Source organism: Pempheris klunzingeri, chromosome 10, assembly GCF_042242105.1.
Source record: "Pempheris klunzingeri isolate RE-2024b chromosome 10, fPemKlu1.hap1, whole genome shotgun sequence".
Taxonomy (NCBI): Eukaryota; Metazoa; Chordata; class Actinopteri; order Acropomatiformes; family Pempheridae; genus Pempheris; species Pempheris klunzingeri.
Window position 1 is genome coordinate 20,572,847 of NC_092021.1, and position 25,111 is coordinate 20,597,957.

The window sequence follows — 25,111 nt, forward strand, 5'->3', positions numbered from 1 at the left end:
AATTAAGTCTCTGTGTGTTCGTGTGTGAGAAATAAAGAGTGTGAGGTTTTTTACGCTGCTTTGTTTCACCATGTGCACCACAGGAAAACTCCCCTAAACCGCAAAGAACACTGTTAAACATAAAAAATGAACCCCACCTCTGTACTCTGTACTCTTAGACACTTTCTATGACTACCGACACACACACACGCACACACACACACCGTCCTAAACATGACCAGCACCATAAGACACTGCATCTGTAATAAGCCGCCTCTCCACACACTGTCCTAACAGGAGATGAACAGTTAACATAGCATTGGATTTATTTTGCAGACAGTTTTGTCCAAATCCATTTATTATGAGTGCACATAAACTCCATCTGGACAAGAGCTGCAGGTCCTCAAAACTAACTCAATAAAATGTCAAAGCGAAATTGATATTCCACGATTTCTAAGTTGTCTGTGACAACTGTGTCCATTTTCATTTAATTAAAAGGCAAAGTTTTGTGGAGATGCAAAATATCAGATGACAGGATTAAGGTCTGAAGATGGGATCTAGTCTGTTACCTAATCTTGAGCTTTGAAGTAGACCCCTGCATCAAATCTAGTTTTGAGAACTTAATTGTTTTAGTTTTGTGCTTATGTGATGCATATTCCTAAATTAATGTGTTTAAATTACCACACATCAAATCTGGGGAGAGGCAGCGTTCAGGCAAAGAACAAGTGTACATTTTCCACAGAGAGTATGACTGACATGGCGTTAATGGTCAGGTTAAGGAGTACTTAGGAGTTTTATTTTTTCAAATGAGTACAGTGTTCAAGTGTATATTGTAAAGCGCTTTATATATGTAAAGTAGTGCAAACTATTTGTTGTCTGTCCTTCATCGATTCTGAATTATCATCCTCACATTGTAAACATTGCACAACACGCTTTGGTGATAACGATCATGCCAGTGAAGCAAATTTGAATTTAGGAGAGAGAGAAGTGTCATGTTGCTCAAAACAAAAGCATAGATATCTTTCACCTTGTTTGTCATCAATGTCCAATTTGAGTCCTCATATAACACAAGGAAAAAACCCACAAGTGTTCAAGAAGAATAAAATATTGGCTGACTCAGGCTCAGCTGAGTTTTATCTCGTGACAAAACGGAGACACTCACGGCGCTGCTGCTGATTATCTGTGGACGCCAGCCCTCCTTTATTTTTGCTGTATGGAGAAAAAGGCCTGAATGGCAGCCTGATTTGAGTATACACTCGCTTTAGACTGGTTCACTGGATGTTGGGACTGACAGGACGCAGCATCTAAATGATCGTTGCGAACTCAAACATTCACAGTGGATGTGGAATACTTTCATGATCATTACTTGAGTTGTACTCAGCAGTTTGTGGGGCTGTTCTAATATTGAGCCTACCCTCATTGATCTAAATAATGTGAACAAAATAGTAAAAACACCCTCCACACACACACACCATATAGTTTCAACAAAAACCGAAAAACTAGAAAGTAGATTTTTTTGTACGTTTATTTTAAATACTAATATTTTAAAATATCACTAAAGAATAGAAACTGGTGTCTTTAGAAATGTTTGACTTTTCATTATTTAAAAGGTTTGTGAATCTCATTGCAAAGTGACTACATGCTCACTCTGATACGGCACATGCAGCAGTCAACTGCACCTGCATTTAATAAATCACTAATTATGAGCTCAGCGACGAGACGAGGTGGTTCTTAAGTTTGACTGTGAGAGACTCAGAACGAAAGAGAAACACCTCAGAGAATTTAATATTGTCGTTGCAGCAAAACTGAAGAAATTCTTGATTACTTTTGAGCACTACGGGTTAAACTAAACTAAAAAACATCCAGAGACTGAAAACAACTTTGTGTGTGTGGTTGTATCTCTGTCTGACAAAAATGAACACAAGCATTTCTTGGTTCACTCATGCATGATTTTTATATTCATATTTAATTCTTTAAATATTTCTAAAACTTTGCAACTAGACTAAATAAGAGCTAACCAAAAATATTAAAGAATATATAAATATATTAAATACATTAAAAACTAGGCAGGCGCTATATGACAGAAGAAGGTGGTTGATTTCTGGTCGGCGTGTGTGGTGGAACTTTCCACCTTTTCTTATTTAAAGCTTTGGGTGTGATTGACGGTGTGATGGAAGAAAATGGACGGAGGACAGAGGTGTTTAATTGAGTTTAGCTGGCGTCACATGACATGGGACTGTGCCTCAGATGCATCTTGATTTACTGCTTGTGACTGAATTTTGCTTCGATTTTAAAAATACTCAGGTGATACTGAGTGTTGTTTTGATCACACGCTCCTCTTGTCTACATATGAACGTGCTCTTGACTAAGAAATCGAACCATCATTGCTTCCGGTGGCCATGGGCCAACATTTTACATAATATCTCACTGCCGTTGGTGCGGACACGGGCGCATGAGAGGCACACTGTACAGCACTTTGGTATGAAAAGTACAACAAACTGTGAATGCACCCCAGTCTAATTCTATTTTTCATATTTAACTCAAATGATCAATTATGTTTATAGTTAACTCTGTCTCCCATCATGGTGGCTTATGGCTGACTGGTAGAAGTATAATTCAGGTGAAGAAATCTTAAATCCACATATCTTATTCTAATTTAATGAACGCCGTTTTTCTTGAGTTAAATGTGAGTGTAAATAACTCTAGAACTCACAATGTGTAATTTCTACATAATTATAGATTGCAGATACCGCCTAAGGTAATTATCACCCCAAAACAACCCCAAAAACAGCACAGAGTCAAAGGCATGACCTCAGTGTCCTCAGTGGTGGCTGTGCATGGTATCATGGTATATGAGCAATCAAATAAAGTGGCTTTTTGGTAATTTTCTGCACTTTTATACCTTTTTTTAACCTCTATACTTAATAAGACCTTTATCTTGACCGCATAGCTGTGAGTTGTTTTTTTTTCCATGCTGTTAAACACACAACAACCCTGGCAAGGTGATTCTTCAGTGCAGTCAGGAGCTCATTTGAGTCCAAATTCAAATGTTGCTAAAGCAATAAAAACCTATGTGTCCTCAATGCATTGTGGGTGCAAGCAAACCTTACTCGCAGTCAGAGAGACAGTCAATGAGCAGCACAGGACTAAAATGTATCCCCACACTCCTGTCCAGTAGATGGCGGTATGTGTATCTCTGAAGCTCGTTGGTAACCACCATTCCCAAGAGATGCCGGTTGTGGGCATGAACCACTTTGACTGCTTTGCTTTCGTCTCGCCGATGCTGTCCAATCAGACGCCGCTAAAGAGAGACACCGCCAAGATCAGATTGTGAGACGCGCTGCTGTAGCAAGGCTAGCACAGAGTGGATAGAAAAGGCTAACAAACATTTAGCTAACTTGTGAAGTGCACCGGTAAGCCACATTTATCGATTTGTGGCTCGCTACCCAGCTGCCGCAAAATCAAACTCTTGACGTTAGATAAATGTTTTACCAGTTTTTCTTAAATGTCTTAAATATATAAAACCACGGTAAAATGCAGCTAATTGTGGCAGTGTTGTGGATGACAGCTGTGGGTTAGCCGCTAGCTACTTGCTAGCGTATCGCCAGTTGGCTAACAAAGCGCCGGTGGTCCTGCCTTTTCAACCGTAATCGCGAGTTAGCTCGTTGCTAAAATACTAACCAGACATCGCTAACTAGCTGAGTACTAGTCGTCTCTGTACTCTACTCGTTAACTTTACTATAATCTCCTGGCAGCTTGGGACGTACCGTGTGTTAACAAACGTTATCGGACTTCGTAGCAGAGCTCTGGTCGGTTTAACGTTGACAGTTCGCGCTGTTTGTGATCGTTACATTAACGCACTCAGTTCGCCTGATACGAAATCGAACGTTTTCAACGCTTTTCCGAACGTTCGCGGCTGAAACGTCATGAGAGCAAACATTCCAAATGTGACTGAACAAATCACGTCAGTAACGTTAATTTAGCCGAAGTTGGTCATTTTACGGTCGATATTTTTTTTGAAAATGAAATAATCTGGCTCGTTATGTGTGTAGTGGAATATATCATCACATGATAACGAAATAATTTAATGGTTTTCTGAATATACATTCGTGACGACTGGCTCAGTGTTGTTGTGTTTGCTGCTGGTTGACCTCAGCCGACAATAAGAGGAGATCCAGGACTGTCAAAAAACCGCAATTAAACATCAATAATCTAATTGCCGGTGAGTAACGGGCTTCTCCGAAGTTGGGGCGAAATATTAGAGTTTTAAATACATCATTACATTCACAGTCTGAATAAAACACATTTTGTTTCTATGTAATCGCTAACCGTATCTGTTTACTTTTTCAGTTAGTTCGTCTTCCTTCAGTTGAAAACGATCACTTTTTGTACAGCTTCAATACTCGACCAACAGGCAAATCCTGGCATTACTCACCGAATAACGGCATACGACAGAAACTTCAGGAAATAAAAACCTAAGTGACAAATAACGTTACTCAACACTAACAAAATATTTTGTCTCTTGAATAAACCGAATTATTATTAAAAAGTACTTCAACAAATGTTGCTTAGTTTGTTTCCTGTTTGGTAGGGATTTAGACCTCCTCTTCCTCCATTCTCCAATGCCAACAACAACAGCCGTCGAAGAAACAGGAGAGTGCACTCGTAAGTGCACAGAATAACAATATTAACTTTAATTACCGTGCGAAATGCACGCATTCTTTAAATGCTTACCCATCCTCAACTTTGTCTGAAATCTGCAGCACGGAGCCAGTAATCGCTAATTCTTATGTGAATCCTTTCAAAACGTGCATAAGCTAGCTAGCTAGCAAGCTAACGCCAGCAAGCAGAGTAACGCTAACTGTTAGCAGTAAGAGTTAGCTAGCTGCATTCAACAAAAGATTGTTCACTGCTATCGTCGTGTGATATGACTGCTGTTACTACCGCATGCAGCAGTGATATCTGTTACCTCACGGGGCTAACACTTTATTGTTAATAGTTTGGGGCTGGTGTGTTAAAGTTAGCATGTTTGCGTGACCTGTAGCAGAAGTTCGACGATGCCTCTCCTCCGGACGTGCTCGGTACCTGAAGTAGCTAGGCCCTGTGCACACTTAGCGCAGTAAAAGTTGTGAGCATCAGGAGGTGCTTTAATATGGTTTTGTGAATGCACAGTGCATTTAGAGATGCACCTCAAAGGTTCATACAAGTGAGATTGGTCTGGAATATACACATTTTCCGACAATTTAGTCTTGCAAGAAGAAGCTAACGTGAATGATGTAGCTTTGTACAGAGTGCTGGCAGCAAGCTGTTCTAATGGGCCTCAGGAATAAGTATCGTTTCAATTTATGCCCCAAAGCTGAGTAGAATATGTTAAAGCTTGGTAAATTTTATGGTAAATTGAGATATTTGGGCGAAATTAGAAACTTGACACTGTCATCTAATTGTCTGTCTTCAGGGGTCTGAAAAGTGACAAATAGAAGAACATTTTTTTTAGCCTGAAGCTCAACTCCTCCGGTCCTTTGGGATCATGGCTAAAGATGTAAGTAACTATACCTCTTTTTTTAAAACATAAACAAATGCTTAGTTTATGTGCCACCTTGTTGGCACTATGGCTGATGCAAGGTTGAGGTATGTGTGTGTTGAGTTGCTATAACCTACTATAGACTTCCCATAATCCCATGTTTCTTCTCTATTTGTGTAAGTGGGCTCATGTAGCATCTTTAATGTTTGTGATTTTGGAGTGTATAACGTTCTTGTCCTTCGCAGGCCGGTCTGATTGAAACAAATGGAGAGCTGAAGGTTTTCATTGATCAGAATCTGAGCCCTAGCAAAGGTATACATGTCTTGAAATTTCTCATCTTTACATTTACACACCATCTAGTTCAATGCTTGCCTGTCCCACAAAGGAAGCCATGCTCCTCCAGGCGTACGCCTATGTGTTAGTAGTCAGACGATAGGGGGCAATGGAGTATCAATTAGGAGCTGTACTCATTACTGATCTTCCCATATCTTCCGTCTCCTACTAGGTGTCCTATCTTTGGTTACTGTCCAGCCTACAGTTGCCCCTGTGGCCAAACAGCTACTACCGAAAACTCTTGGGCCATCCAACGTGAACGTTGCTGCACACATGCAACATGTGCCGCACATGGTAGGTGGTGCTACACACAATCACGACACTGTAGGGTATGGTCTTGCTCTCTTTACCACGTTCGTACACAAGTTTAGAATCTCGCAATAAAAATAAAAAGGTCAGCACTCTAAACTGTTAATGACCTGCAGAAGCATTTGTGCGTAGCTTTGCTTGCTGGGTTTCTCTGCTGTGTCTTACTGTTGTGTAAGCCCCTCCATTATCATTGTGAGGTGACCGAGCGGAGGGTAGGTGGAGGCAGTTGATCCTAAGCTTATCAACTCTACAGTCAGCAGGATTACACCCATCATCCCATTATATACATGGAATGTATACATAACGGAAATCAGCTTAGATATCACCTTTAGTGAAGGAATAGATCACCTATGTCTTAGAGGCCCCACATTACTATTAGAGATGCACATTTTAAGCATTTATCTCCTCAATCATTGGCCATTTTCATGATCAATAATTGACCAGTCAAGTAAGATTTCTTAAATACTAAATGTGTTCTTCCGTCATTAAAACTGTATTTTAACAATTGTCAGGCTATTTGTGCAGCACAGTCCCAAAATATTTGGCATTTAAAATACAAATAATGTGAATTAAAAGATTTGTTGAGTCACACATTAAATGGAATAACTGTCATTCTGCTTTGCTCCAGATAAACTTTAGCATTTATTTTTACACAAATCGAATACTTTGGATTTTGTTACCATTACTCTGAAAGGGCAGTATGAACAGGAAGAATGATTACAGCAAGCAAAACCTGTTTATGTGGGAGTATTTAAGACGGACTTGAAAACTCTGCATCTATCCTTTTTAATATTTTCTTTCTTTCGCTCCCTTGTAGGTAATTGGAACCCCTCAGAGACCTACGGTATCTAATACCATTTTGGTAAACAGTCCACACACACCCAGTTCTCAGTTCCTCACTCAGAGTCAACCGTCCGACGCCTCTCCTTGGTCATCAGGGTAAGCCTTAAAAATGTCCATAAGTTTGTAGGCTTGGAACATTACTGTCACTGTTTTAATAGCATGTATCAAGTCTAATATTGTTTCATATTAAGTAGGAAAATACTTTTACATACTAATCATTGTGTAAAATGTGAAAGTTGAGTGATGTTTTGTCTACAGAAAACGTGGTAAGAAAGGGGAAAAGAACGGAAAGGGCTTGAGGCATTTCTCCATGAAAGTGTGTGAGAAGGTGCAGAAGAAAGGAGTAACCACCTACAATGAAGTGGCAGATGAACTGGTTGCAGAATTCAGCTCTTCAGACAACCACATGTCGCCCAATGACTCGGTGAGTGCTGCAACTGGCATATAGTACTGAGTTTTGCTAGTATTGTTTAACATAATTAAAAGTTGTTGTTAATATTTTGAATCCTCTTGTTCCATTTTAGCATGTGTACGACCAGAAGAACATTCGGCGGCGTGTGTACGATGCACTTAATGTGCTCATGGCCATGAACATTATCTCTAAAGAGAAGAAAGAAATCAAATGGATTGGCCTTCCCACCAACTCAGCGCAAGAGTGCCAAAACTTAGAGGTAGAAACACACAGTGAAGACTGTTCTCACAATAGCTTGTGCCGGGGATGCCTTCCCTTTTTCCTATGATATAATTCTTACTCATTTTTCTTTTTTTCCCAACTGTAGGTGGAGAGACAAAGACGGCTGGAGAGGATTAAGCAGAAACAATCACAGCTCCAGGAGCTCATACTGCAGGTGGGAATGAACTTCGTCCTTGTGTGTTCAGGGGGATCTTCACGTGTGTGTGTGTGTAGCTATGATGTCTTTTTAAAGTTCACTGTGAAGGCAAATTCAGGCAAGTTGAATAAGGGCTCTTGAATTTTCAGCACATAACTTTGTCCTCGTGGCGTTTGAGTGCTAGAATGGAAAGTGCCCTCCAGAATTATTCTCACCTTTTTTTGAAAAAATTAGCAAAATAAGTCATCAAATATATTTTCAAATAAGTTCAAATATTCACAAAAATCTAACCCTCAGAGTATTTTTTCTCAAAAATGTGTGCCAGTTACTGGCATCCTTTCATACACTACTTGCAGCTTCCCTCTGCCAAAATAACAGGTCTGAGTCTTCTCGTTTAAGACGCCGCATGTTGGGGTTTGTGGGCACATGGCTGTGGATCTGAGACCATTCCTTCATACTGAATCTCTCCTGGTCCTTCAGACTCCATCATGTCCCTGATTTTGAGGTGTACTTCTGATCATTGTCCTGCTGGAAGGTCCAACCATGTTCCATTTTATACTTGCTGGCAGAGTCTCTTAGGTTTTAGTCCACAACATCAAAGCTTCACCACCATACTTCTCAGTGGGTATGCTGTTTTTTCTGTCAATGCCAAACCTACCTTTTTGATTTGTTTGTTCCCAAAAAGATCTATGTAGGTCTCACCAGACCATTTAACCTGGACCCTTTGAAAGTTCTAGTAACATTTGGAAAAGTGTAGGTGCTTTAAGTTGTTCCTGACTGATAGCAGAGGCTTTTTTCTGGCAACTGTGCCAAACGACTTGTGGTAGTTGTCCGACGGAAGCTTTGGAGACTGTCTCACCTCCAAGTCTCAACTAATCTGTAATTCTCCAGCTTTGATCCTTGGAGATTCTTTTGCCAGTCACTTACAAAAAAATGTAAAATATGGTTTTGCTCTGGACTGGATAATACTAATGTTTCTCATAAGTGTAATAAGTATAAATATAAGCATAAATGGTCAATCAAGACTGAACATGGTCTTTCTAAAGGTGAAATTTATGGCACCTACAAGTGACAAGTGATATATCATCACGTGCCAAACCGTTTCACCAGCTGGAGAGATTTGCAGTGGGACTACTCTAATGATGCAGGTGTATAAATCCTCTCAAGCATTGCTGAGGAAATGTTTTGTTTCTCTAATGTTTTATGTGCCGATGAGCCTAACAAAAAGCTATTTGTAGTTTCTTCAGTTTTACATTTTTCTCTGATCTCATTTTACAGCAAATAGCTTTTAAGAACCTGGTTCAGCGGAACAGACAGACAGAGCAGCAGGCAAACAGACCACCACCACCCAACTCCATCATCCACCTTCCCTTCATTATTGTCAACACCAGCAAGAAAACTGTCATCGACTGCAGCATCTCGAATGACAAGTATGTGATTGTGCTAGCTTTCATTTTCAGCTGGTTTGTGTGAAAAATTGCAAATTTACCTTAAAGGCTCATTATGTCCTTTGAATAAATAACAAAAGAACAATGCGCTGATGGAGACCTGTGAAATTACCTAATAACATCCCCATATTGTTGCAATAAGTTGGCTATTTGCCCCTCTAGCCTGACATCGCCTGACCAACATGGAAATGTGAATCAGTCTGGAACATCTCCGTTCTTTTTCTATTTCCAAGGGGTGTTAACAATGGGTGCAGACCAAATGCCTCTGGATGCAGATGCATTGACCTGAGTGTAAATTAAACTTTTACCAAATCCTGTCAGCAGTATAGCAAACATGTCTCTCATCAATTAAATCTTTAAGTCTCTTCTTTTTTTAGAGAAAATATACGATCCGCTTCCTTTCTTCACAATGTTCCACATCAGCGGCAGCCATCTTGGTTTCTACGAAAATGCCATAAGGGCGTATTGTGCGAAACCTAACCCATAGTCAATAAACGGTTGTGATTTACCTGACCTGGGTCAGGTCAGCTCGAAATCTGTTGGCCGGGGGCCAGACACATCTGCCATAGCAAATAAAGCTTGCAGATTTGTGATGTTCCCAGGATATCTCTAGCCTGGTTTGAAGGATTAACATCTCTAAAATCGTGGGTTAGTAGGAGAAAATTTCAACTAGTCAAGGCAAATAAATACAAGTAGTTGTACTTGATGCCAATGCACATTAGTAATATCTATTATTTGTGTTATCAATAGCTTTCCAGCCCATGGCAAGTAAACTAAAAATGACTTGGAAAGCTTAAGTCCCAAGTCCCAGTAATAATGTTGGCCGTCAAGATGGTTGTGATGAACCGTCTCTTGGGACGGTGACTCAACAGTTCAGTGTGTGTGTGTGTGTTTAACATGATAATAAAGGCTAATATAGGGTTAAAAACAATCATCACTATTTATAGTATTTACTATTCTCAAAACTCAATGGACCACCTTAAAGTTTAATTGGGAACTTTTGCTTTTTGTTAAATTCTATATTCATACTCATATTTATTAATAATTCACTGACTTGTCTTTCATGTTCCTCCGCATCTGCAGGTTCGAGTATTTGTTCAATTTCGACAGCATGTTTGAGATCCACGATGACATCGAGGTGCTGAAACGCATGGGCATGGCCTGCGGTTTGGAGGTGGGAAAGTGCTCTCCAGAGGACCTGAAGGTTGCACGCAGCCTGGTGCCCAAAGCTCTGGAGCCCTACGTTATAGGTCAGTGCCACATGTGTCCGTCATGCTCATTGTGAGTTATTTGCTGGTAAACTTCAGGTAGTGTAAACCAAACACAACATGCTTCATATTAAATCCTTTAATTGGGTAATAACGGAAAGCATTTTATTCCAAAACGGCTACAGCAAATGCATTTTTATACAGTATCAGAAGTGTGTTTGTTGCCTTTAGTTCACTTTGGGTTAGCTTCCTATATCTCAACGTGTCACCAAGCAACTGCTTTAGATGTGCCTGTCTTTTCGTACCTTTTAACCACTTTCATCATGTCCACATCACAGCTTTATGTGCAGTGCCTTAAGTGGGGAAGATGACACCTGAGGAGTAAATACTTTGACGGAATACTGTTAAGCCTCCAAAGCAAATTCTGTTTTGATTTCATTGACTGTCTTTGGCTGACCCTCCTAACATGGATACCTCTGCACTGTCTGTATGATGACTGCTGCACTTTGATACCACTGTGATCCCCTGAGCTCAACTCAAAGTTCACCCCTTTGCATTTTCTGCAGGACATTAATGAATTCCTTTGCATGGTATTGTGGGATTTCAGGTGACGTGAGACTGACTACTGTTGTTTAAAAAAAGTAGGGGTTGTTTCTAAAGTTAAAGATTTGTAAGTTTTATAATAATTGGTGCAGAACTGCCAGGTAACTCTGCAGTGCCTTGCAAAGAGTTTGTACCTACAGTGGATGAATGTCTGGAAGAGATGACTGCATCAGATTGTTTCAGGGATCTCCTCTGTATGTCCCTGTATGCCCTCAGTGTCGCAGATGCAAACAAAGTGCTGCTTGACACAAAGTTGGATAAATTGTTGGAGAAAGTTGTAGCCTGCTCATTTATACGAAGCCACCTTGTGAGTGCTGACACGCTGACTGCAGCGAGCAAGAAGTAGCAAAGGCGGCGTGGTGCGATCCACTTCCCTTGAATCTGCAGTCACATCATTGTTACAGTGAAGATTCGAGTGATCTTATGAATCACGGGAGTCATATTTTTCTTGTTGATGTATTTTGTTTTATTTTAATTTTTTTCCAGAGATGGCAAAGGGTCCCATCAGTAATGTCTACATCACCGGAGGATCCTCTGCCAATGGAGCCCGTTACCCTGCAAGGTGAGAGGTCTTGCTTGTTATTCAGCCTATAAACGTGACAAAAAGCAGATGCTGTTATGCTCACCTGCTTTCTCCGTCACCTTTTGCACCATAACAAATAACCAAATTCTCTCCTCCTCTCCTCGCAGTGATGGCTGCATTGATGGCACCATGGCCTCCAGCTCGAATGACTCTCACTACAGCGGGTCTCGCGTGGAGACTCCAGTGTCTTATATGGGGGACGACGATGACGAGGACGAGTACGATGAGAACGATGATGAAGACTAACCTGTCTGCTCCTCGCCACTCCAACAAGCACAGTCCTTCAAACCACCCTCACTGTGGGAATTTAGTCCCTTTTTTGTGTGTGCTTCTTCAACTTTTTCCCCCGTTTCCCATGCCTGTATTTCTGTCTGGCTTTCTCAGGGGTGTCGATGAATATTGAAAGAACAGAGGTGTATACTGCACCCATCTTTTTCTGCTCCTGAATCACGTGCACCTGCACCACAGCTCTGGGGGAGGTGCCGTCCAAGGGAACTGTAGTCTGTGGCCTGGCCACCACGCTGAAGTCTCTGTATGTCTAAATCCACTTCTCAATAAGCCATCCCACTAAAAAAAAAACCTCTGTAAAAATCTGCTGTTGGAGAATGTATAATGTACTTGTTTGAATAGTTATTCCTATAATTTTGCAATTGCATATGGCAGACATGATGATAATGATCAAAATGTTCCAAGATGGCCAAAGTGTCTGCTTTATAATGCTGTGTTAGTGCAACACCATGGATTCTGAACGGCCTAATACAGTTGCCATGGCATCCCAGGATGGGGCTCCATCAGATGTGTTTATACTTTTTGTTTTGTGTTCTGGGCAATAATTTGAAATAGTTTCTTATCCCCCATTGTGTTGGGCTGGCTTGCTTCTGTTCTGTAGGCAGCTGCTTTCCTGATCTTGTTTGCTAGTTTTTTATTTTATTTTTTTTTGTTTTGGTTTTTTTTGTATTCTGGAGTTGAGGAATTCTCCATCACCGCCCTGTTAACGCCCTGGTAGTGTTTACAAAATAATGGCACCAGCAAGGTAAAGACTTTTATAACCAAGGCTCCTGATAGGTAAATAAGCTTCGTTTGTGAATTACGTATATGAATCCTATGATGATTGTAGCTTATAGTATCCTTTAGAGGCCAGTGGTAAAGATAGACCTTCAAAAATTATTGATGTAAAAAAAAAAAAGTGTGGTTGCATAGGTCTTTATGTACTCCCTTCAAAGATCTCCCTTTTAAAACTTAGCAACACATGTACTGACTCTTCCAAATACTTTTTCTGTAATCTAATATAAGTTTGCAAATTAAAATATAGATTGTTTTAATAACTTTGTCTATAACTTGAGTTTTTTGCAGAAACAAGAAGGTCACCTAATGTCAGGTCTGGTGCTATCAATAATTCATTTGTTGGCATGCAGGTAGAAATTATAGATCATATTATAATGAATCTATGTTTGCATGTCAAGCACTGTAGGTGTTTTTAATTGTCACAGCAGCTGTAATCCTCTCATTTCATCCACCAAAGGATCTGGCAGAAGAATAATTTAGTTTCATGACCCTCCACTGACTTGGGACTCGTGGTTCTTTTAAGAGGCTGTGGGCTACGACTGGTCCCTAGACTAGTGTGCAGGAGAAAGGTGGGTTTGAAGAGGTGTCTGTCTGCTTGTCAGAGGAAAACCACAGGAAAACTACATGCTCAACGCTCCAGAGGAGCATAGCTTTGGGGTGAGAACAGTTGATTATATGCTGCTTAACTTGCCACGCTCTTGATTCCTTATATTATGATCTCATAGTTTCATGTCTATCAGCATTCAGCATTTCAATATATTTACGGGTTTACAGGAGCAGTTGCTGACATCGAGGCAGAGACGCTTTTTTAATGAAGTGTGCCCAAATGTTTGTGACATGAAGAACCGAGAAGGGCCAAAATGAAGCACATGCTGCAGGCGAGTGTTATTTTCCGGTGACTGATGTCAGCTTAATAAGAAAAGAATGGAAACCATGTCTGTGCATGACAAGTAGGCTTCTCTCCCTCTAAAATCTCTTGCACATTTTAAAGGGAAGGTTCAAATTATTTTTCAATTAAATTTTTCCCCTATCACTTTGTGTTGAATTGTCTTTTGACAGTCTGTAGCCTGTGTGGACTGGAGGAGCAATTGCAGAAACCAATAATCCCGTCAATATACACATTGGCATGTTATTGTATGAGATATACTCTTGAACCTATACTTTACATTTCACACTTCATATTCTAATTAAATCAGGATTTTGTTCTATAAATATAAACACCATCTGGTCTATTGAAAAAAATAATTCTTATGTATTGATGCGGATAATATGGATTATCTTCAGGCCTCTCAGTTAATCACAGACATGATTGCTTTTCCAAACCTGAGTTTAGCTTTTAATATCCAAAAACAGCATGATTACATGACCGTCCCACTGCTAATTGTGATTTTCCAGTTAAATGACTGGTGCCACTCCAGCTGCATATGCTGCCTATATGATGTACTGTTCTAGCACTTTGTCTGGGGCATTAGGGTGTTAATGGATTACTGAAAGGTGTTGACTCAGGTGTGTGTGTGTTTGTGTGCGCGTGTGTGAACGAGGGTGGTACAGTGCTCAAAGCGTGCAGGGATCTAGTTGAGACGCCACTCAAGTTCCCATTTCTCTCTCATGCTCCCTCTGCCACTACTCTGTGACCTGTCCTGTTTTTTCACCCTTGCTTCATCCTTCTCCTGCCTGGCCCCTGCACATTAGTGAGCAGCATTCATCCTCTGCCTCTGTTTTCTCTGTGCAATGTCTACTTTTTGCGTTGCTTAATAGCCACCGACTCTCAACATGGATATTGGAGCACTGAACACAGTGGTAGCAAATTCTGCTTACATCAATGCCCGTGGAAGCATCGATGGCTCTAATCCAGCAGCAGCTCGGGATAAGAAGTACCATGCTCGCCTCAAACTACCCCACATCACTGTGTGTGAGAGCCTGGAGGAGACCGCGGATTTGTCCTTTGACACAGTCTGCGTGGAACAGCCGATAGGCAAACGTCTCTTTAGGGAATTCTTGGATATAAATAAAGAGTACCATGGGGCTTGCCGTTTGTGGAAAGACATCGAGGACTATGACCTGGCGGAGGATTCTGACCGGGCAAAGAAGGCCTCAAAGATTGTCCAGCGTTACATGGATACCTCTGCCAAACACTACTGCCCGTTCCTGCCTGAGGACATCGTAACCAAGGTGAAGGAAGGCCAGGAAGCTGCAGGCGATAACTTATTTACTGCAGCATTGGCCACAACGTTGGACTATCTGCGAGAGGCCCCCTACACTTTCTTCCGGGAGAGCATGTATCTGAAGAGGTACCTGCAGTGGAAGTGGCTTGAGATGCAGCCCATGGATGATGACTGGTTCCTAGACTTCCGAGTGCTGGGGAAAGGTGGGTTTGGGGAGGTGTCTGCCTGTCAGATGAAAGCCACAGGAAAACTGTACGCCTGTAAGAAACTCAACAAGAAGAGGCTGAAGAAGAGGAAAGGATATGAGGTGAGAGAACAATTGTCACTCTTGATGATACGCGTCTTTACTCATCATGCCGGTGCTATTTTGCATTAAGCCAGCATAGTTTGCCTTTAGTTTTACTGGACATACAGTATAGTTTTAAAACAGGAACTGTTTTTACACCGATCCTGATTTTATCAAGTGTCCCCAAACATGTTTAACACAGTAAATGCTGCAGTTTTCGGGCACTTTACAGGTTGAAATGCAAAATTAAGTGACATATTGATGCCTTTATTAAATAGCCTGCAGCTAATATTAGTTATCTCAATATCAATCAATAAGTAATATATCCATGAAAAGTAGATTTCTTCCTTCGCAATCATTTGGATGCTCCGAATATAAAATTTGGTCCTTGCTCCACTTAAGAAGGCCTTAAATGACATGATGTGTGTCAACATGAAAACAGTATTGTTGCATTTCCTTGCATGAGATTTCAGGGAAATATTAATCTCTTTTAATTGCACTGCATGCAGTGATTTGATTATTAGAGGTATGTTGCTGGCTTTATGTTCCAGAGAGAGTTCCCTGTACTGAGCAGAGTGCGATGGTGCTAATCATCTTTGTCCCTGCCTCTGTCTCGTTTGGCTTTAGCCTGCAGTATTAAACACTGAGACAGGGATAGAGTGATTACTGGGAGCTTTAGTGGAAAGCTCTTCTGAATGGAACTTCTTGCCACAGTTATATCTTGCCCTTGACTTGCCCGAGGTCATTCTTTGAAATATACTTTAAAATCTTTTTTTCAAATGGCATGCATATCAGCACATTTTCCTTCAACCAGACGGAGGGAAAATCCCTCTAGTCTTACTTGTGGCTCGTGTAGAAAAGCCTCTGTACCATTGTTTTTCTAAATTGTCTTTCCTAATTTACTCCTGTAGGGGGCGATGGTGGAGAAGAGGATCCTGGAGAAAGTTCACAGTCGCTTCATTGTGTCATTGGCGTACGCCTTCCAGACAAAGGACGAACTTTGTCTGGTCATGACCATCATGAATGGAGGAGACCTCAAGTAACTTCACATTATGAAAAACTCTCATTTCAGTGCACAAAACATGAACATGAACATGAATGCCCTCTGAGAAAACAGTTACAGCACATCTTCCTCGCCCCTTTACTACTATGTAGCTGTTTTATTTACAGCCTGTGTAATTTTGCAGGCAGAACTTCTTAAATACCTTTAAAATATCAGCAGTGCCAACAGAACAGAAGCCTGGTGGGAGAGATGCTGTAATGAAATAAGTCAGCTGCGATCACATTCATATACATACACAACAATTGCCCAAATGTGCCACAGTTCATCTCTGAATGATGGTTCCTAACTACAGTGTCTTTACTGTGGGACTATTTGTACTGATGTGCACATTTGGTTGCTTTTAACAGCTGGGTTGCAGTTGCATGTGTGTAGCAGAAATGCTGGATCACGGGCAAATTTTATAGAATAAACCTCAGTGGTCCCTTAAAAAGCACCAGCCACTTAAAGTCACATTATCAAAAACTACTACCAATTTAAGTTTTGATACATGCAGCCTGTAATTTGCAAAATGTGAGCGTAAAACTGATGCAACAACACCATATTGGCAAGTTGTAAAACTGAAATACCGCAAATGTATTCAGATCCCATACCTTTTGTCTATGATGGAGCAAAATCTCACCTGTCGTCTGCAGGTACCACATCTACCTGGTGGATGAGAACAATCCAGGGTTTTCAGAGTCCAGAGCCTGTTTTTACACTGCTCAGATCATCCAAGGCATGGAGCATCTGCACCAGAAAAGAATCATCTACAGAGATCTCAAACCTGAAAATGTGCTGCTAGATAATGATGGTAATAATTATTAGTTAAATACAATAAAAAAGAAATTATCCATGTGTAATTAATGGCTAATTACAATATCTTTATGTTGCCGACCAGGGAATGTGCGTATTTCTGACCTGGGTCTTGCTGTGGAACTAAAAGAAGGCAAAACAATGACCAAGGGTTATGCTGGGACACCAGGTGGGTCTCGTCTTTATCTGGAAAGTAGTTAATAAGCAAGAATTTAATTTTACTGTTTAAATACTGAATCAGATTGTTTTATATTGTCTTTGGCTCTTGTAGGGTACATGCCCCCAGAGATGCTGAAAGGAGAGAAGTACGACACTTGCGTTGACTACTTTACTCTGGGAGTGACACTGTACGAGTTCATGGCTGCAAAGAACCCGTTCAGAAACAGGGGCGAAAAGGTCACTTGCGTTTTATCAAAGCTTGAGCTTTACCCTATACACAAAATGGCTAACTTTGTTAGATAAATGAAAGGATGAGAATTAAGAATATTTGTCTCCTGTTCAGATTGAACGTGAGGAGATGAAAGAGCGCATGCTGACCCGGACTGTGGAGTATCCAGACAATTTCAGCGAGCACGCCAAGACGCTCTGTGAGGGGCTGCTGGCCAGAGATGTCGAAAAGAGGATGGGTTTTAAGAACAACTGCTGTGATGAGATCAGAGCTCACCCATTCTTCAATGACATCAACTGGAGGAAACTGAATGCAGGTACCATCTATTTTCTATACTTATTCATCTTGGAGCGAATAATCACCTTACAATAAAAAGCTTAGCGCTACTTCATGTAAACCCAGAAAATGGGTTCAGTCCTCCAGTTTGATGTGATTCTAAATTTCTGTTTCTCACCTCTGCAGGTATTCTGCCTCCTCCTTTTGTCCCTGACCCTAAAGTGGTGTATGCAAAAAGTCTGGATGACGTCGGGGCTTTCTCCTCGGTGAAGGGAATCGCCTTTGAGGATCAGGACAAGACCTTTTTTGACGAGTTTTCCTCAGGCAACATCCCCATCCCCTGGCAAGAGGAGATGATCGACATGGGCATTTACGGAGAGCTCAACATTTGGGGTCCTGAAGGCAGCCTCCCAAACGACCTCCGCAGGGAGTCCATTCTAGAGCAGCCAAAGTCATCAACCTGCTGCATATCGTAGAGTCATCGAAACACCTTGAATATACACCAAACCATACAGTGTACAGACTTGTAGCTCTTTAGACAACATAAGGACTCAAATACTCAGGACAGACAAAAGTCTCTACTGAACTTTCTGATTGCAGAGTTAAATCAGTACGAGACTCTAAACTTTTATTGGTGAGCGCAGGAAACAACAAGAACAGAATGGAGGTGGATTTTCAAACCGGAATGGACATCAGTATAAATTTAGTATAAATCTAAGTCACTCTTTTCAATCTCTTTTCTCTTTGTGGTTGCATGTGTTAAATTATTGTAATGCTTTCAGATTTAAAATGCATTTTAGAAATCACATTTTTAAGCAGGGGTTTAGTTATGTGGTATCTCGGTGCTAAGTGACAGTCACATGTTGAACATGTAAAATTTCCCTCTATTGCATTTGTGCTCCTATAGAGTATATGCCATTTAATGGAAAGTGCTTTTCTTTCTTTTTGAGTTAACTGTCCCTTAGTTTTTACTATCTACAGCTAAATGAATTCCTGCTGTTGAAATACCAAAAGCCAAGACACCAGAAATGCAAAGTTTCATGCTTTTGGAAGACAATTTCTTATGTGTTTATTTCATGGTTCATAATTGACTTTTTGCTTGAATAGCCAAGAGCAGAGCACCTTTAATAAAGTTTTATGTAGTCTAGTTCTTTGAACAAATTTGAACATAGAGAAATGTTTACAGCAAATGGATTTATTTTTAAAAGCAAATTGCTGAGCAAAAGTTGAATGAAGTCAGAAATATCAAATGTATGAAAAAGTACTGGCAAATAAAATAGCTTATTGAAATGGAAATTTGATTCAGGAGTTTCATTTCTGCTTGCTGCTTCACAACAGTTACAGCATTGTACAGGAATGTCACATGAACACACATCAAAACCAGACTTTTCTCTACAGCGATTTAAATCAGCGAAAACACGAAACATCTCAGGAAGTCTCCTTCGCTGTGGCCTTGTATATCCGCACCTCCTGCTGTGGGAACTCTGCGAGCAGCGTGGTGTTGAAACTTCTCTTAAAGGTCTCCGTGAACCTCAAGTCTGACTGGAACCGCATCTTGTTGGCCCACAGCAGCGTCGTTCGACTTCCTGGTCGGCAAAAGTGACGCATGGTTTCCTGCAGTTTGTCAAGACAGTCGTGATGATAGACCACGTCAGCTGCGAGCACGTAGTCGTAGCTGTAGGACGGGTAGGGAAAGTCTCGCTCCAGGGCCTGACCCCAGGTAAGAGCAGCCACCTGAGGGGTGTAGCGGGACCGGCCCTTGGTGTTCCGCAGAAGGTTAAAGGTCAGATTAGACAAGATGTCTGGCAGGTCAGTAGCTGTCACCCAAGCACCTGGAAAAGAGCACAGAGCAACAATGCAGTTCAAGTACAAATAGGAAGACCTGTGCAGTATTTTTTGGTGATTGATCCATTGTCAGCCATGCTAACGGCGCGGCCTTAGAGTAGGGTGACTGTATTCAAAGGTGTTAAGTATAGTGTATGTCCATGCACATGCACATATATGTGCACTAAGTGTTTTCATCAGGACGTGGACTATTATTTTAACACTTGTCATCAACATGGACGCTATGAATGCAACATGTTTGTAGCCAGTATTTCACAAAGTAAGGACTTGAACTTCCTAGAGCGCTTTAGAAGAGACCAACTTGACCAACGACATGACAGCTTACTGTCAGCACACTGACAAGTACAATCAGAAAGAGTCACAACTAATTGTGGTGAAACATTTTGTTAGGGAATGTTTCAGTGTTTTACAGGTAGGCTATTTGTCGGGACTCGGGACACCCAGCTTGAAAGTGGTACAGTCCTGGATAGTCCAGGAAGACTGGTCACTGTACCCCAGGGTAATGCCAGTCTGTAGCTGATAGGTCCACCCTTTGGTCCTGACCTCACTAAGGTTATGTTGCATGCTTGCTAGCTGGCCAGGTTGTTCGCTTCAGTGGATTCTGGACATCGACAGCAATCGCTTTTTAGCTTTTCTCGTGACACAACCACTTGAATGCCAAGCATACTGTGTGCACGACTTCCATGTTGTAACCACGAGCTCATGAGTTGCATTTGAAGGCAGCAGTACATTCAGGCCCCTCAGGATGAGTTATAATACTTTTGGTGTTCCTTTAACTTCTCAATCTCAATTTGCCAAAGCATCTGCAAAACTAATCACTTTCCCATCAGCCTCAGCTACAGTTTGCGTTTAATGCTAATTAGCAAGTGTTAGCATGCTAACACGCTAAAATAAGATGATGAACCTTACAAACTACCTGCAAGGCAAATAAACCTGCCCAGTTAAACATTTAACACAAAACACTGCTGCCTAAGCACAGCTTCACAGAGCTGCTGGCACGGCTGTAGACCCTTTGTCTTTTTATTTTCACCATGAGCTGTGGTTTTGATCAATGATGAGAGAACTGGCACGAAAATAGTCTCTGTGATCTCGAGATAATCAGAATCAGAATCAGAATTACTTTAATAATCCACAGGGGGAAATTGCTTTTTGTTACACACAGCTCCAAAAGAATAAGAATAAGAATAAACTTCAAACACAAAGTAAAATATAAATATATAAAAGTATGAATAAAAAAAGATGTATTAAAAATTATTATTACAAATTATTACACAGAGGTAAATTACTGCACCAGGTGAGTCTTATAATAAAAATAATAATAACAATAATACCACTACTATTAAAAATATATAATAACATCCACAATCCACAATACTACTACCAACAATAATATATAACAACATGTACACTCAGAGTGAGGAGCTGTACCATATTATAATAATAATAATGATACAAATAATACCACTACTACTAATAATAATATATAACAACGTGTACATACCATGTAAGTCCATCTGATGTACATGCTATACATGTACATACCGTGTAAGTCCATCTGATGTACATGCTAACATACTATTCTACAATTTTGAAAGAAAAAAAACAACAACAAGGAATTGATCCTACTAACAAGTATCTTCTGTATATATATATATATATATAGCTTATTCCTTTGTGCTTTGTGATTATGAGCCACACTGTCATACTGGCTAACATATTCCTTCATTACTATGAAGATATAACCTGACGAGTTGGTTCATTTCATAGAACTGTGAAGGGGCAGGCTTGACATAGATAGGCATCTATGTCTATCAGTGTCTAACACAGACTAACTTTAACCAGATCAGATCAAAAATTTCACAGAAAAACAAAAACAGAATAATCTCTGCAGCACCAGCTACATATTCAGATGGAAGACATTTAGACCACAGACAGAGGAACGAATAGAAAACAAAGGAAACTGTTGTATGATATTGAATTGCAAAGATTCCCTTTGTGCAAATAGATGTGCAGTTTAACATGGAATAAAATTACTCCCATATTTCCACTGATATGATTAATGAAGGAGGGTCCAATAATCACTTTGTTTGGCATCATATCTGTACAGCTACTGGAATGTTTGCAATGCATTTGCCGTGGGTGGGCAGTCGTGGTCAATGGACAATGAATCCCAGTGTTTTAGCGACCTCTGATATTTCCTTGAGCTCCACCAACAGGCCAAAATGTAAATTTTGCACAAAGGATGAGCAGATATCTGTAAAATATTCAGTGCATGTATAGGCACCCAAGGAATATACCCTTAATTTTCTTCAAGCACAACTATCAATGACTGTTTTAATTATGTCTCAAGTAAGGAATTCAAAATAGCACTAAAAATAGTTATGAGTAATTACTTTAGAAAATTTACTGGTAACTTGCAAAATTCTTGCAGATAAAGTTCTTTTTTTCATGCATATTATGTAAAGTACAAATGGACCTCATTATCATAGACTTACCAAGCAGACTGGCCACTATTGACAGCAAACCAGTTCCAGCTCCAATCTCCAGCACTGCTTTGTCCATCAGGTTCACTTGTTGCTGGTTATTCTCCAAGAACTGGCACAAAGCTATCGCCTACAAAATAAAGTCTCATTATCACTTTTGCAACAGCCAGGTCAGAGAATGTTCAGATAGACACAGTCGTGGTAGGGTTTTACCCCTGGCCAGATCAGAGCACCGAAGGTATCCATAGACTCGCGGATGCTGATGTCATGACCAGCAAAATGAAAAGACTCCTTCCCCAGCGCGTAGTAAACACTCGGCTCCCAGATGTTCCTCCTGTCCAAAGCCTCTCCTGCCATCACTTTTTGGTCTGTTAACGCTGTGGTGGAGAGTTTGGTTACAATTCTGCAGATTTATAGCAACAATCCATTTATGTTCATCTGTTTGTCTCCTCTACAATATAGAAACTAGACTAGTGCTGGCAGTGCAGAATAAAATAGATGTAATTTGAATTAACATAAATGCACTTAAGCGAAAAATCAAAAGTTACCTTCATCTGTGATCTCTTGGTCCACTTGCAGTTTCCCATCCTGTTCTTCCTCCTGCTTTTTCTGTCCAGGTTGCTGCTGTTGGACTGTGGATAATCTCTCCATACTGTTGAAGGGAAAACAAATTAATTATTTTGTATCTGGTATGTGCACCATTACAGTTAGAGGGGAAATTAAGATAATGCACAATAAACAATAACTACCAAGAGATAGATTGGTGCATCAGAGGCTGAGGCATCCTGGCTTTAAGTCTCCATTATGGGTCAAAGTTTAAAAAAGACAAAAACATTCTGCTCCTTGTGACAAGAAAACTTTGTGTAAAATCCATGCAATGCTCCTTTAAATAACAGTTCAACCAAGAGTATGGCTATGTTACATGTATTTTCTATTTAAAGACAACAGGCTGTACAAACAGACAGCTTTATACTGTATGCTTTACTATCTAACATTGTTAGTTCATTCAAAGATTTGGGTTTTTTACATGAGCGAATACCTCAAACTGCATGATATAAATACATGAAATCTCTTCCCTTGATGAATATGCAGTCAGTGTCTGCATATTCATGTCTCTACTTAGCAATTATTAGGATTCTCACAAAAATTTGCATTTTTGCCAATTCTCAGGTTTGGAAATGTGATTTATTTTTAGTGTGATTGGTAAATCATCTGTGTGTCTGTGACTCAGTTTAAGCTGAGTTAAAGTTGGAATGGGTTCAGAATGGACTAGATTTAGTCCACCAGTCATTTAGGTTGTAACTGGACCTCGGTCTGGAGCTCAGAAACACAAGTGGTTAAACCCCAAAGACAATAAGCTACATACAGGGGATACAGAGGACATATTGGCCTTCTCTTCACCTCAGATGCCGTCACATTCAGCAGGATCAAATATGAATATGAATGAATTACTGTCATTTGAAATATCTCAAACAATTTTTTTTATTATTCTCTATCATCAAAAAAGTCAAAAACAAAGAAATAGCCTTTATATAAGTAGTTCTTCAGAATATGTGACACATACCTGTACGAAGCAGCTGCCTCTTATTCCTCTTTGGTCGTTGAGTCTGCTCGTCTCTCTGCGGTGTTCTTGTGTTTATAGAGGCAGCATCGTCTGTGACACTCCCCTGAGCGAGGCAGGGGTGTTTGGGGTCCCTGACGGCCGGATTTGAGAGACAGAAGCAGAGAAACAGATTTGTAATATGTGACAGAGAGATGAACAACCCTGACCCCTCCCAGCACTTTAAAACACATGCTTGTTGTCAGTGTTTCACCCTGTACTACTGCGGTTCTAACATCAGGCCCAGCATTTTGTTTCAACATCTGCAGAAAGCTTCTCATTATTTGCTCCTTTTGTCCTTGATAAACCAAACATCTGGGTTTAAGCAGGAGTTTCAGGTAGGGCTGTATAGACATGAGCTGCCTGGCATGTTCGAAGGAGAGCAAAGTAAATTTCTAATGCAATCAGCTGGATAGGGAGGAAACTGTTTACCCAGGCCTGACCTGGAACTGACACTTCCACCTTTAATCAAGTATTTATCCTTCCACTCTTCATCCCCCTGACATGTGCCATTTCTTATCACCCTCCCCTTTAGATCCTACTTGCATTGTTGCACGTTAACACTGGACCTGAGTTTGTTTGTCAGTCCACTCTAAAGAAAAAAACTCCCATATGGTTGAGAAACAAAAGGAAACCAATAAACCATCAGAGTTGAGTTGTGAGTTCTACTTTATTGTTACCATTATTAATATTATTATTTCCTTGTTGTAAGATAATTATTGCTTATTGCTATTATATAAATATTGTAAGAATGCTAAGTATGAACAACATCATATGTTAATAAATGTAAAGGTACGTAAAGTCATGCACTCTTGCAATAAAGTGTATACAAAAGAATAACTTTGATCAGAATATCACATTATGTAACTATGACAAAAAATCATGTATATAGATCAGTAGTTTGTGGGTATTTTGATAAGTTTTAGGCAAAATAATAAAAATTCTAAATGTTTATGGGATGGATTCAAAACTGGGAATAATTCCTATAATGTGTGCATTATTTATAGTTAAAACTTGCACTTGAATGTGCTGATGTCATCTTTTAAGTTCCCTGCTCAGATCTGAACCGAAGATATTTTTGCTTGAAAATGGATCTAATGGATTCTCTTCTTAAGAAGAATCCAAAACATGTGCTTGTTTGTTATTTGTACATACAGAGCTGTCGTGTACACTGACATGAAGAAAAGCACACAGATTAGTGCTGGCATGTATCTGCACTATAAAAGGCTGTGGTGTAAACACTGTCTGGTGTCTGTTTTTGTACCACCGGCGGTCCGCCCCGTAGTGCAAAGTTTATGACTGATCATGGATACAGTGGTATTCACTGTACCAAGTGTTGGTAAGCCGGCCTGTAGGGCTCAGTAGGGAGGACTCACAGCCTCGCTGAATGAACACTCACACACTGTCAAGCCAGCAGACAACTGTTTGTGCTGCATGAACCTAGAAAATGACTTGAACTGACAGATGGCAAGCAGCAACACTGAGTCATCC

The 25,111-nt window shown here is 40.4% G+C and overlaps 3 protein-coding genes across 7 annotated transcripts; 2 read left to right on the forward strand and 1 right to left on the reverse strand.

The window, feature by feature from the left end:
* The first annotated feature begins 3,269 nt into the window (after window positions 1-3,269).
* On the forward strand, window positions 3,270-12,948 carry LOC139208830 (transcription factor Dp-1-like). Of its 5 annotated transcripts, none has more exons than XM_070838581.1 (12): window positions 3,270-3,392; window positions 5,435-5,518; window positions 5,746-5,812; window positions 6,006-6,127; window positions 6,960-7,081; window positions 7,244-7,409; window positions 7,510-7,656; window positions 7,765-7,833; window positions 9,094-9,245; window positions 10,347-10,513; window positions 11,561-11,636; window positions 11,765-12,948. In XM_070838581.1, the coding sequence occupies exons 2-12, from the start codon at window positions 5,507-5,509 to the stop codon at window positions 11,901-11,903; spliced, it is 1,239 nt and encodes a 412-aa protein (XP_070694682.1). In that variant the 5' UTR covers window positions 3,270-3,392; window positions 5,435-5,506; the 3' UTR covers window positions 11,904-12,948. The 5 variants fall into 5 exon arrangements, with proteins under 5 accessions (XP_070694682.1, XP_070694686.1, XP_070694681.1 ...); XM_070838585.1 differs by lacking the exon at window positions 3,270-3,392 and adding an exon at window positions 4,097-4,201; XM_070838580.1 differs by lacking the exon at window positions 3,270-3,392 and adding an exon at window positions 4,525-4,644.
* A 1,547-nt stretch (window positions 12,949-14,495) lies between these two features.
* LOC139208287 (rhodopsin kinase GRK1-like) lies at window positions 14,496-18,168 on the forward strand. Its single transcript, XM_070837912.1, has 7 exons — window positions 14,496-15,194; window positions 16,085-16,212; window positions 16,869-17,026; window positions 17,114-17,197; window positions 17,300-17,424; window positions 17,531-17,732; window positions 17,879-18,168. The coding sequence occupies exons 1-7, from the start codon at window positions 14,496-14,498 to the stop codon at window positions 18,166-18,168; spliced, it is 1,686 nt and encodes a 561-aa protein (XP_070694013.1).
* A 925-nt stretch (window positions 18,169-19,093) lies between these two features.
* On the reverse strand, window positions 19,094-23,629 carry mettl21cb (methyltransferase 21C, AARS1 lysine b). Its single transcript, XM_070838627.1, has 5 exons — window positions 23,585-23,629; window positions 22,569-22,672; window positions 22,234-22,397; window positions 22,033-22,150; window positions 19,094-19,524 (listed from the first exon to the last, which is right to left on the reverse strand). The coding sequence occupies exons 2-5, from the start codon at window positions 22,669-22,671 to the stop codon at window positions 19,121-19,123; spliced, it is 789 nt and encodes a 262-aa protein (XP_070694728.1). The 5' UTR covers window position 22,672; window positions 23,585-23,629; the 3' UTR covers window positions 19,094-19,120.
* Between the last annotated feature and the right edge of the window lie 1,482 nt (window positions 23,630-25,111).